The sequence below is a fragment of the Brachyistius frenatus genome, unplaced genomic scaffold, assembly GCF_029030835.1.
Source record: "Brachyistius frenatus isolate BFR_SWC_R1_liver_20210118 unplaced genomic scaffold, ASM2903083v1 Contig_6, whole genome shotgun sequence".
NCBI lineage: Eukaryota > Metazoa > Chordata > Actinopteri > Embiotocidae > Brachyistius > Brachyistius frenatus.
Window position 1 is genome coordinate 7,542,101 of NW_027210605.1, and position 13,960 is coordinate 7,556,060.

General features: G+C 42.4%; 1 protein-coding gene across 1 annotated transcript; it reads left to right on the forward strand.

Moving 5' to 3' along the window:
• Positions 1-6,168: 6,168 nt before the first annotated feature.
• Positions 6,169-12,590, forward strand: gpr157 (G protein-coupled receptor 157). Its single transcript, XM_069689066.1, has 4 exons — positions 6,169-6,696; positions 9,245-9,458; positions 11,083-11,274; positions 11,833-12,590. Exons 1-4 carry the CDS (start codon positions 6,320-6,322, stop codon positions 12,046-12,048), a joined length of 999 nt encoding a protein of 332 aa, XP_069545167.1. The 5' UTR covers positions 6,169-6,319; the 3' UTR covers positions 12,049-12,590.
• Positions 12,591-13,960: the final 1,370 nt, after the last annotated feature.

Below are 13,960 nucleotides of genomic sequence, written 5' to 3' on the forward strand. Positions count from 1 at the left end.
GCAGCTGTTCTAACAGCAGAGCCCACAGTTACTTTGACTAATGCTATTCTGAGACAAACACTGTCTGCAGTGTGTGTGTAATGAATTTACAAATCTATTTTTAATTGAGACATTTTTTTTATTGAAATATTTTAAGCCTGTAGTTGCTGCACAACAAACATACAGATAGATGGCATATTTTGACCAAAGATTTGTACCTTGATAATTCTGCTGAGAAGATATTCGCGTTGCTTAGTGCAATTACCAAAAATCCTTTTGATACCTTTTTGTCTCACAGGTCATCTATCGTCTAACAAATTAAGCTTCTTAATTACATTCGATTTCGATGTCACAGTAATGCAAAACGGTTTACTAATAAAATAACCTGAATACATGAATATTGTAAATATCAAATGTTACTAAAGTATAATTTAAAGCAGGAAATTAGATATTATCAGATCAAAGATAAATGACCCCAAGAATATTTGGTGCCACTTTTGGTATCTGACAAAATAAACAAGAGTTTTCACAAAATATGTAATTACTTCACAACCTAAAAAGTATAACTCAAAATATCAAAGACAACTTTAAACGTGTTTTTAAGCGTGACTGTCTGTTTTTTGTCGAGTCAATCAAACAGAAAATTAATAGCCAACCGTCTTGATCAGCAATTAATTGTTGAATCTTTTTTTCAAGCTAAAATGCCAAATATTTCCTTCATTCAATTTATTCTATCTTGTTAAAGAAATTAATGTTTGGTTTTATCTTGATTCCTGTTGTCTCATCTCAATATTTCTCTAGCTCTCGATCATATTTACGCCAGTATTCCTCTCCTGCATCAGTCTACAGTCTAATTTAAGATGTATTTAAAGGTTCAATATTGTACAAATTCTGATTTTTTTTTTCTTTCTTTCTTGATTATACAGCAGGTCTAGTTGTCATATAGATACTGTAAAAGTGTAAAAAAAAAAAGTACTGTAAAAGAGAAATGCACAAAGCAATTGTGTGGTTTGGACGAGCCGTTGGGACTTCCTTCATTTTGTGATGTCACAAACTCACACCCATGTTACATGTCCGCCCTCAACACAGCTAACTCTCCAAACTTTTACAGAACATGGAAGAAAACGGTGAGCGGCGATTCCGTCATAAAGCCAGCAAGCTACGACACACAAGAAAACCTGTGATTGGCCTGAGCATGCGTCACTCAGACAAGAGTCAGCCAATCAGAAGACACACCGATATCAATGCATCTTCCAGACACAGACACTAGCAGCCTGTTTTTATTGGCGCTCCACAGCGAAGCTTAGGTGAGAAGATATTAAATTATATTAGGATGGTTTTCGGTACTTGAAACCACCAAAAAAAGTTATTTTTGCAATCGAGACTGCCAAGAAAACACGGAAAGGGTGGAAAACAACTTGTAACCTTGCAAACCCAAAAAGCATTCTTCAGTTCTTTCTTGTCAGTCTAAACATCCTCGTCAGTCCTCTATTAAATCACCTCATGCAGTATTCATCCACACCTTACCCTAATATTTGTAAACAAATACTCCACAGTATTTTAGTATGAGTGTTGTTTTTTTGTTTTTTTTATGGCCAGTAGAACAGAAATATGAGAGAAAACAAACGTGTCAGCAGAGGTGAAGCCTGCCGGGGGGGCCCGAAACATATTTGTGGAGAGGTTTGAGTCCAGGCGCATTGCTGCTCCTGCTGCTGTTTGCTGCGCGAAGCAGCCAGTCATTCATTATAAGCAAGCGGGGTTTTGTTTTCACTGGCATGCCTCAATCCTGTATTAGGGATTACATCAAGGCCTGAGCAGGAAGGAATTCCTGTCATCATGTGCTCAGCGAAGGCAGCGTCTGGCTCGCCACAAAGACACGAGGGAAAACGGATGCAGCTGTTTGGCGACCAAAAGCAGGTCGAGAGGTGTCATGTGTGTTGGCCTGCAGTCATCACTTGTGTGTGTGTGTGTGTGTGTGTGCGTGCGTGTGCGTGTGTGTGTGTGGACGACGGTGGCAGACAAATAAATATTTACATGACGGGTGTAAACCAGCATCACAGACTACTTCCTTTAAAGTATCAAAATTCTTTCTTCGACATCAGATATGGTCAAAAACGCTTAATCCACAGATCAAGCTCTGGAAGTTCCAGTTACACAACCAACCATGCGTCACGAAATACGCTAAAAGCAGACGCGGAGGGCCACAAATAGCCCGGCTGCGGACTTCAAGCCGTAAAGACAACAGATCGAGGGTGTTCGTCCCCAACTGTTTGTTCTCCGAACATCCAATTTCCCTTCATGATTCCTCCCACTTCCTTCATTCGCCGGCGAGCGCGCACACCGGTCTCCGGTGACCGTGTTGTCCCGTCGGCAAAGCGGGAGTCCGCGGGGGAGAGGAGAGGACGGTACGGAGCGGTCCGACGGCCCAAAATAGCATTGCGCAGCTAGGAAACACGACCGATAGCGGGAGGATTTTAGCTGTCGTCCCCGAGGTACACGAACACACCCGCAGATCCGGCACTCGAGTGAGCGGACGGAAGCTAAATCAAACTGGGCTTTTTGTTGCAAAATCATGAGTCACGGCACGTCTATTTTTAGTTCGGGAGTGTTTGTGTTTGCCCAAGTTATGTGCACTTAAAGTGGTGCCCGCACAAAAGGCCAGAAGAATATCGAGATCGACTTTGGAGCGAGGTCCGGGTCACTTTGGGCAGTGAAGTGGAAGACTCGTCGACGCATTGTGCAATTAGGACATTTGAGTGTGCCTCTATACACATAAATATGTCTTTCGTGTCTACGTGGACATTTATCCGGCCTAGGTTTATTCCACCAAACAACTGTCACTCAATAATCCCCCCCCCCCCCCTGCTTTTCTTATAGACCTGCCGGCAAAGCCCCTTTGCACCACCCTCAGGGGCTTTTAAATGAGGCCCTCCAACAACCACCTTCAGAGCCGGCCACGGAAAAGTGTTGAGTGCCAGGCTCACCGGTGGAAAGAGCAGCAGCAGGAACCGGTCGGGACGGTTTGGACGCGGCTGCTGTGGGTGTTTCTCTGGCAGTGTCTTAGCTGGTTGTTGTGAGGAGTGAGAACGAAGCAATCAGCAAGTATACTGCCGCAGAAATTCTTCGCAATAAGAGGCCCCGGGATCACAGCCGTCGCCGGGGAGAAGACAAGAGGTGGGGTGGGGGGGGGGGGTGCAAAGCAAAATACGGACCCCGCTGCTTACTGTAAGTCTTTACCAGAGTTAACAGAAGACAGATCGACTGAGAAGCATGGCCTTTTTGTTGACAGCCTCCACAATATTTACAGTCGGACCAAAGCACCAAACGTCGACACAGTGTGTTGTACTTTCACGATCCTCTGCCGCCATCTTGTGACTGAAAGCAGCCTCCCATCGTGCTTTTGTTCCATCAAACCACTGCACCAATTTGTAAAACCTGCAGTGTATTTCTATGTTTTCACAGAGACACGGTTGAATCCCTTTCATTCAGAAAAATATTGGCTTGGCTGACTGTAATTTTAGAGTCCTTGTTTTTAAGTTGCAAATGCATGTTTTGTTGTTGTTTTTTTGTCACCAAATTTTATTTTTCTTTAAGAACTAAACTATTTTTTTTCTGGACGTTAACTCTTAAAAGTCTAATGATGATTTCATGTCAGAAATTATTAACTGTAAAAAAAAAAAAAAAAAAAAATGGAGGGTAAATAAAAGGTACAACAAGATTCATTTGTCAGCTTGGCTTGTTTGTTTTCACATTACATGTATATTTTATAATTATGTAAAAGGAGTATTGTAGAACTGTGATAGACCGGCGACCTGTCCAGGGTGGGACGCTGCCGAAGGCCAAAGTGAGCTGGGACTGGGACAGGCTCCCCCCCCGGTGACCCTGTTCAGGATAAAGGGGATATAGATAATGGATGGATGGGTGTCGTGCAAGCCCCATTGCATCGTCTTAAAGCCCTTGGAGACCATTTAGAAAGCAATATTGCCGTGTGGACACAGAAGACCTAATGAGTGCAGATGAGCCAAGTGCACATGAATCCTGCACACACACACACACACACACACACACACACACACGCACACGCACACACACACATACACACACACAACGCAGCTGGATGTACGGTGTTGTTCTGGTTTTTTTGTTTATAGAATCTCACCATCTTTTGTTGAATTTATTGTGTATTTTAAACCCGTATTTTAAACCCGACCGCAGGTCATCTTGGATTGTGATGATGATGCAGATGTTGTGTTTGCTGCAGTCTGCAGGAAAAACACCAACGTTCCACTGCACTGCTGCAAACACTAAAAGGAGTTTGCAGGTTTTTTCTGGGCTGCAGCAATGCAGAAGCAGTAAAGTCCTGCTCAACACAAGGTCACTGCGTTACAGGCTTTAAACCTTTCTGCACTTCAGCTCTTTGGTAAACACAAACACCTATCAGGCCACCAAAGAATTAACAGCTGCAGGACATAAACCACTGGAGACTTTACGCATTACTCAAAAATGTCATCATTTTTCTTTTCTCTTTTTTTTGTACCTGTGAGCTCAGTGAACTGTTTTATTAAAAGGAAATTTACTTTGAGGCGAAAGGTGACCATCAGCAGCACATTCGAATTCAATCTGTGTTATATTTTCATTTAAAAATCCTTCATGGCCCCCGGATCCCGAGATAATCACAGATCATTGTCAGATTGGAATTGCCTGTTAAAAATTTCATGAGCCTCATCTGCATTCAGTCATTACGTTTTACATAATAATCTACTGAAGACTTTTATACTCATCATACAGTTTTCACTGCAGTATTTAACTGATTACTTGATGACTATTTTGATTAACAATTTTACATGTCAATCATTTACTAAGCAAAAATGACTCAAAAAGAACCCCCCCCCCCCCCCCCCCCCCCCCCCCCCCCCCCCCCCCCCCCCCCCCCCCCCCCCCCCCCCCCCCCCCCCCCCCCCCCCCCCCCCCCCCCCCCCCCCCCCCCCCCCCCCCCCCCCCCCCCCCCCCCCCCCCCCCCCCCCCCCCCCCCCCCCCCCCCCCCCCCCCCCCCCCCCCCCCCCCCCCCCCCCCCCCCCCCCCCCCCCCCCCCCCCCCCCCCCCCCCCCCCCCCCCCCCCCCCCCCCCCCCCCCCCCCCCCCCCCCCCCCCCCCCCCCCCCCCCCCCCCCCGAAATCAGGAAAATGTTTGATAGCTGCAGACTTAATGATAACATGTTGGGGAAGACTACTACTGTAATTTACAGCATTAATAATAATTTTATTTAAAAAAAAGTCTCTTCAGTCAACAGCTCAAATTTCTGCTGCTAGAATTTCAAACAACACAATTATGAACTTATTTCACATATTTCTATTTATCTTTGTATGTGATTTTACTTTTTTTTTTATTGAGAATTAATAGGACTTTTTTTTTTCAATTTCTTGGCTAATCTTACTTCAACTGATCTTTTTTGTGTTGATCCTTAACCTGACAGTTTTTAGATAGTCACACTTTTTTATAATTATATATTGCATTTTAATCCTGCATTTCTTTAAGCAAAAAACTTAAACCACATTTTGAAAAGTGCTGCACAAAGAATGTATATTGTTATCACCGTAAGGATTTTTCTTTCAAAAACAAGCACAATATCTTCATAACAATACTGATATTACGTTTTTTTATATATATATATATATATTGTCGCGCTTTAACGAAGAGTGGGCACGTTTTGACTTCAGAATTTCACACCTGAAAATGTAATTATTACAACGAAATCAACCTGAGCAGTGGATCATTTTTACGAGCCTAAAATAGGAAAAAAACATTTCAACATGCTGTCATGTGCCTTACGTGACACACTTTGATGGCATTGCTGTTATTGGGTCACGCAAGTCATGACAAATTATAGTGCCAGAAATAGAGCCATGTCTGCCTGATCCGGCTGACTAACTTCTGTTTTGGGTTCCAGTTGGTGCAACGCGGAGGGAGAGGAGGAGGCGGGGGGAGGAGGAGGAGGAGAAAGGGCGGGGGGAGGAGGAGGAGGAGAAAGGGCGGGGGGAGGAGGAGGAGGAGAAAGGGCGGGGGGAGGAGGAGGAGGAGAAAGGGCGGGGGGAGGAGGAGGAGGAGAAAGGGCGGGGGGAGGAGGAGGAGGAGGGCTTAAACGCCAGAGAAAACTTTTTCCATGCTCCCTCAGAGCGGGCGAAGTTTGTCAAGTCTCGTAGCTCGCCCTGCCGACAGACTTATGATTGAATCCAGAGTATGTCATGATACATGTCGGTCTGCGCGTCCTGAGCGCGTTTTCAAAAACACTGACGGAGGCGGTTGCGTCCATGTGGAAGCAGTCTAGTTTATGACGCCAGACGATGGCAGACGGGAATCAGACGGAGGTGTATTTATCCGAGCAGGTGATCGTGTTGTGCTCGTGCGCGCTGTCGTTTGCGGGCTCCTCTCTGATCATCCTCACCTACATTCTTTGGTCAGACTTGAGGACAACTCCCAGGAAGCTGCTGGTGTACCTCTCGGTGTCCGACTGGCTCTCCGCCGTCTCCTACGCCTTCGGGGTCTGGAGAGTTTTCCGCTCCGACTCGGCTGAGTGCATTGCGCAGGGATCAATCTCAACTTTCGCCAACACCAGCTCCTTCTTCTGGACCGTGGCCATCGCCGTTTACCTCTACATTTTCATCGTGAAGTCCAGCCAGAGAGTCGCTGACAGCCTGGTGTTGCTCTTCCACCTCGTCAGGTATGTACGCGGGACCTGTTGGACTGCTCGTTGTTGCTTTTTTTTTTTTTTTTTTTTTTTTTTTTTTTTTTTGGGCGGCGTCAATGCAAACTGTTTAATTAGTAAACTAACGTAAGTGATGATCTGTCCCCTGAAGCATCTTAGGATATTCACCTGATGACCTGATGCCTGCTCAAGAGAAAAAAGAAAAGAAAGAAATAGCCTATATGTTGATTTAATTTACATCTTTTCTTCCAGAAATTGTGTCTGCGACAACACAATCAGAGCACAGGACATGGTTTCTACAGAACGAGCTTTCAACTATTATTTGCAATAATTTTGAATGCCTTTATATTTTGATATCAATAGTTAATTATGTCGTTATCGGGAGAAAACAAAGCTGGTGTTGACGTCATGATGGCTTACTTTCTTCCTACAGGTCGATCAAGTTTATGGTGTATTTGGCCCACTAAATTCCACCCATTAAAAGGCTAGGTGTAGTGGTGAAGTTCAGTAGTGACAAAACATTCTAGAAATATGATAAATCCATATCACAATCTACATTCGTAGGTATCTGTAATCCTCTGGGATACACATGTACCTGATCAAACTTAAACCAGCAAACTGTGGTTATGGAGCATTGGAGGTGTTCTGGGAAAGAAATTCAGCCCTATACTTATGTGCTACTTGCTCTGGTGCAGCCTGAATGACGGGCACACACACACACACACACACACACACACACACACACACACACACACACACACACACACACACACACATGGCCGGTAAAGACTTTATAGAGTTTTTGAGGGTCCACTGACCTCCAAGGTGGGGACCCAGCAGGATTTGTTCCAGTACGTTGATGGACTTTAGGACAGTGATTTCATGGGGAGAACTGAAACTAGTACAAGCTTAACCTCGCCACATTCCTCATTTTCCTGATAACAAACTTATCCTGATTCTTTCAATGAAGCATAATTGTTGCAAACATATGTTGTCAATGCTGTCAGAGCCTGTTTGCTCTGAATTGTTCTTGTGAAATGGCTGAACATGTTTGTCGTGAGGCCAGGCGCCACTTTGTAACAACAAGAAAATAGAAGTTTACACAAGCCACATCTTGTTGTGTCTTCACGAAGAAAAAAAAAACATGAAGATGTAATACAAGACAAATGTATATATTATTTTATGGAAATTGAATTGAAGTAAGCTAAAATCACATTGCAAAGAATAAACGGGAGCATAAAAATGCAGTGCAATATTGGTGCTTTGCAAGATCTGAATGATTTGTCCCAAATTGATCTGGATGTAGACTTTGTTCGATATGTGTGGTCTTTAAACTCTGTTTTACTGTTTAACTCGTTATTCTTTGCTATTTTGCCCTTTCTGGAACACATTTCTGGAAACAAGCACAAATTACGCAACTCGAATACAAACAGAATGCGTAACATTTGTTCTGATATCACATTGTCATTGTCAGCATGTTTTGTCATACTTTGCTCTGCAGCAGGTGGTTTCTTGAGAGAGTCACACTATTCCCTTAAGGAAAAAAAATATTTTAAATAGAAAATTGGGAAACTCCAGGACAGAAATGAATACAACGGTGATCTACAGTCATCTTGAATTTGAATTTGTCACAATGAATTATTTTTGACCACTTAGATCATACCTGATGTACCACACAATAGAGAGACGTTTATTGCTCCCAAAATGTTGATGTATTTCATTCATTTAACTGGCGATCACACTTGTGCGTGTCTTTTAGGTACATGCAATAGACTCCTCGAGATAAAATCCTCATCTTTGGATTTTTCACTGTGTAACATGTTTTAGAAAAGTTTGTTTGAAAGTCATTGACAGGTTTAACGAACAACTTGTTTATTATAAGCTATGCTTCAGTTTGAATGCTCGGGTTCGGCGCATCTCTTCCATCCTTTGTGCAAGTTTTCCTTCTGCATGTTAACGAGCAGTCCCTGTTGATTTTGAAGATAAAGAGGGGGTGGCATCACTGTGGTGTGGCGCTGTGTAATTGATCTATTTTTGGACACGAGAACGTTTTCGCCCCTGGGTACGCCTCACGGCAGCATCTGTGGTTGTCCTTCCAGTTTCATTTCTGTGAATTCTCAAATGCTTCATTGAATTAATGATCACACAACAGAGCAATTTATCCAGGCTTCGATACAGAACACACAAACACAAGCAGGCCTTAAGCATCGTGGTATTTGTAACGATCTGCCATGTATTAAAATATGTACACAGAAATATTGTGATCTTTTAAACCGGTGACACACGAAAAGAGGAAATGATTCGGGAGAAACGAAAGAACGTTGCTTCTGAAAGTGTTGAAAATCATTTTGTTGTTTTATGACAAACTGGTCATAAGTTTGCACTATTTAACACACACAAGTTTTAAGCACAAGATAATCTATCACATGGTGTCACATGTCTTTGTAGTCTTTGTAAGTGTTGTGCCCGCCAAACATTTACATAAACAAACAGTGGTGATGTTTAAAGATGCGAAGCTGAGGCGCTTGTGTTTAATCCCCGAGCCCTTTGTGTTGTGCTCTAGCTGGGGAGTTCCTCTGGCCATCACTGTCGTAGCCGTGTGCCTCAACAAGATTGGTTACGATGCCTCAGAGGTGTCGGTGGGCTGGTGCTGGGTCAGTATCTACGCTCCGGACCGGATCCTGTGGATGCTGCTGACTGGAAAGATCTGGGAGTTCCTGGCGTACCTCACCCTGCCTGTCCTCTACATCTTGATCAAGAGACATATCCACAATGCGGTGAGGAACAAAGCAGGGGCCTCATTTATCGCCTCATTTATAGTGCCATTTGTGCGCACAGCTGGAGCACAAATCGGCGCATATGCTCAATTCTGATTCTTTAGTTTCTTCTTGAGCTTAAAAATTTGTGTACCTCTCCTGACGAGGAGTAACAACCAAACTCCTGCAGGTAGACACACAAAATCCCGATCAAACAGATTCCTTCAGATACACAAACCCCCACTGTGCTGTCAACCATGGGATATATTGTAAAGTATTGATCCTGACAACGAAAAGGGAGTTGAAATCATTTCTTTCCTTTCACTGCATCCCTGACCTGCAGGGTCTTAATACAAGAGATCCAGTAGATCTGATGAAACATTCATGTGTAATCAGTCACAATCCGAGACACTCTGTTTATTGGAAATCTGGTGATGAACGGTTGATCCGTCTGATCCAAAACTGCTTCATGACATCACTGCGATTGTACGCCAAAGTACACAAATAGCAGAACCAACTCGTACGTATTAATACCAAGATTCACATTTTAGTTGGTTTCAGTTGAAAAAAAAGTGTATTTATAGGTCTGATTGACAAAACAAACCCCACAAACAACTTTCTTAATTCATTAGAAAAATGATCTCTTGGGTAGTTTTCACAAAAATAATTCTGGGGGATTAGTCAGCTTTTCTTGTGAACACCGCAAATGAACTTAGACCTTTTTGAAGCGAACCGAAGTGAGACCGCTGTGCTTGTCATTGTGCTTGCCATGGTGAGATCACATGCTATTGCACTGAAAATACAAATAAATTGAACCATGGCAAGATAACTAGACTAGTGGAGAAGTTAGGGTTAGAGGAGCTACACCGATCCAACACAACATTGACAGGTGAGGCAATGAGTGCAACACAAAAGCCTAGCAATACTCCAGCCTTTCATCAGGATTACAATATTCAGTTGTTATTCAGTCTGATTGATAGGTGTTGATTTATGTATTTGTTCATTTTAATAGACTAATTTGTTTTGCTGTTGAACAGTACTGGGCTACACAGAGAGGTGTTCTTAATAATTTGTCGACCAAATTCATATAAATAGGTGGGACAAAATATTAGGAATATTTGGAATAGTGGAGCCCAATCAAAGCTGCAGTGGACCAGAAAGAGAAGTTAGTTCTCTTTCAAATGAACTCACGATGTGAATGCAAAAAGAACTGAGTCACTTTTCTGTTGGTTCACTTATTGGTCTACTTTAAGCGGACATAGTTTGGTTCATTTAATGAGGACTATATGTGAAAACACCCTCATTACCCCATTTTCATCTCCGTAATGAGTATTATTATAATAGAGGAGTCAGATTTGTTACAGGAATGATTTATTTGTTGGTCATCATTTGCATTCAGTCACATGTGAGGCTGAAAATCATCCCAATGCGTCAAATACAGATATAGTACGTCTCAAACATTTGAAACAGCTTCTAAATAATGCAAACTCAAGCTCTTTGGCAGTGGCACTTATTTGTTGTTATCATGTTGTTTTTTTTTTTTATCATACAGCAACATGTCTGCCATATTATGATCATTATCTTCTGTTCTTCATGACACTTTTAAATTAGTTTTTCTTTTTTGGTCTCACTCTGTCTGACACAGCATGCTGCCCTGTCTGAGTACCGTCCCCTCCTGGCCAACGGGCCTCCGTCAAACTCCTTCTCTATGGCTGATATGAAGCTGACGCTCATCCCCATTATCTTCATCATCCTGCGCATTTGGAGCACAGTGCGCTTCATACTGCTGCTAGCTGGTTCACCAGTCAGACAGCATCCGGTGCTGGTCACTCTACATGTGAGTTTAAAGTTTAAACTAGTTTACATTGCTTCATCCTGAGATTGTGTGTGTTCTGTGCTTAACAGCACACAAGTTGATGTGCTGTTAAACAGGTGACGGTGTGACTTAATGCTGTCAAACCTGTGAATCATCACGCAGTAATCCTGCAACGTTCCTGTATAAACTGAAGAGGAACATAAGAACTTTTCAAAATAAAAGAAAGTGTGTCCCTTAATGGGTTAAACATGTGATAAAGTACTTATAATGTTATTACTTCCCAGACAGAATTATATTCTGTATACTTCATATTGCTGCTGTAAATGTGCGCAAGATATTTTTGTTTTATGAAACAATAATACAATAGTTCTCAAGAAAATATTTGATTTATTGGTCTGTAGAAGAAGTGTATTGAAATAGAAATGTTAAATGGCCTATAGTAGCATTTATTATCTGAATTCATGATATGATGTTTTTATCATGATCATGGTTTTTAATCCATTAAAAGGACATTTTATTGTAATGCAATAAACTACTACTGCTACACGCCCCTAAAAGCCTTTTGTTTTTATCCAACAGGGTATTGGCAACACCTCGCAGGGAGCTGCCAACTGCATCATGTTTGTTTTGTTTACTCAGCCGATCCGCACACGCCTCTGCACCGCGCTCTGCTGCTACTCTAAATGTCGAGCAGAGGTGCAGCGCTTGCATGATACGCCTCACGGTGTGCTGCCAGGACAGGACACCCCGACCCAGCAAGAAGAGGGCAGCAGCCAAGTCCGTGCCGACAGGTGATACTTTATTCTGAAGGTTGACATGAAGGGACTCCAGTGGAGGTCTGCACTTCACTTTAAGCCTCATTACAGCAAGTGCCTGCTGGGAGGATTGTAAATTCTGCAGGTGCATGCACATCTGTGTCACTTACCTGCACTTTGGGTGATGGGATGGTGCCGCCTGACTGTATGCCAGCATTAGGTGAAGCATATGTCGCTTCTGATGTGCTATATGTCACACATGGTGAGTTGTTCTTTCTTTTCTTTTTGATGGTACACTCCATGAAGGACAGTGTAGCAGCTGTAATTATTATTTACTGTTCTGAGTTATCACTGTGAATAATATTCTAGTATTTGTTGTTATTACCATATTGTGTTAACCCTTGTGTTGTCCTTGGGTCAAAATGACCCGCAGCTGTGGTCAACCAAGTTCTATTTTATTTTCATATTTTTTGGGATCATTGGCTGTGAGGGTTTCTTTAAAGAATGATGACCAATGATCCCAAAAAATATAGAAATAAAATGGAACTTGGTTGAACACAGCTGCGGGTCATTTTGACCCGAGGACAACATGAGGGTTAAAGACAGTTAAAAAAAAAAAAAAAAAAAAAAAAAGCTTTCTCACTTTGGGGCATAAACATAAGATGCACTAGTTTGATCTTTTTGTTACTGATACTGAACTTCCACATGATACTAAAAGAGACAATCCACGCAAAACTCATTCAGCAGTCAACATCTGATGACTTGAAGGGTGGCTTGTCCCTTCATGGAAAACCGCAAATGTGGTCCACTTGAGTTTACACAGAAGAAAATGCTATGAAACATTTGTGGAAACTTCTTATTACAGTCCTGCACCCACAATCTTTAGGTCTCTGCACTTGATCCGAGTGCTCAGTCACCATTTTGATCAAATGTGTCTAAATACAGAGCTTCGAGGTGCAGCAATGCAGTAGAAGCATTGAAGCAGTGTATTAAATGATATTTCATGGGACATTAAGTCATACATTATAACATGCCAAGTAACATAAATGGTGTAGAAGAAAATGATACTTTAGGTGTGATTTAAGAAGTTTTTGGGATATTTTTTTTAGCCTTATTTTCCAGTGAAGATGGGTCATCAGCTGGTGTTCTGTCAAACAGAAAACAGTGATGAGGAGGCAATTTAAAGCAAGATGTGTTTTTTTTGTTATTTTTTTCTATTTTGGGTAGAATATCACTATTATATTTTCTGCTATGTAGGTTTAGTATTAAAAAAATTTCCAGTTTTCTGTCAATGTTAACTTTGTTAAAGTGCACACACCAGAGTTACATTAAAATATAAATCGTTCGCCTATGATGTTGATATCGGGTATGACTTCCTCTGCTGCTTCTGTCCTTCATCTTTCACAATATGTTAATTCTTACCTAACCTCATTGTTACAACATATTTCAGACAGGCCATCAGAATCTGACTCATCTCAAAACTTAACTTAACATGATCTCTGTCATTGTGGTCGGGGCATTCATGAACTATCATCACATGATGCTTCTTCCTCGAAACCCGAGGTGCACTCGTGAGCCTCACTTCTTCTTTGACCCCCGGTGCTGGCGGCTCCTGTTTCCCTGACTGAGCTACAAGCTGAGCGTATGCTTTAGAGGAGTGTATGAACCTGCTGACCCTCACAGGGTTTATGGGATTGACCTGCATTACAACCATAATGCCACTTGCTTTTAGTTCCTTAGGCTCTTTTAAATATTGTCTCGCGATCTGTTGAGTCTTTGTTACTGTGATGGTTGTTGGGGCGTCATTTGTAGTTGCTTTGTGTCTCTTTTAGTCCTAGTGTCTTGCAGGAAGAAGGTTTGTGGGGCCTTTAACATGTCTGCGCTCAGGGCCCCGTTTCGTCTCCGTCTGTGCATGTAAACACTGAACTCTTATGAGAGCAGTTAGTTCCCAG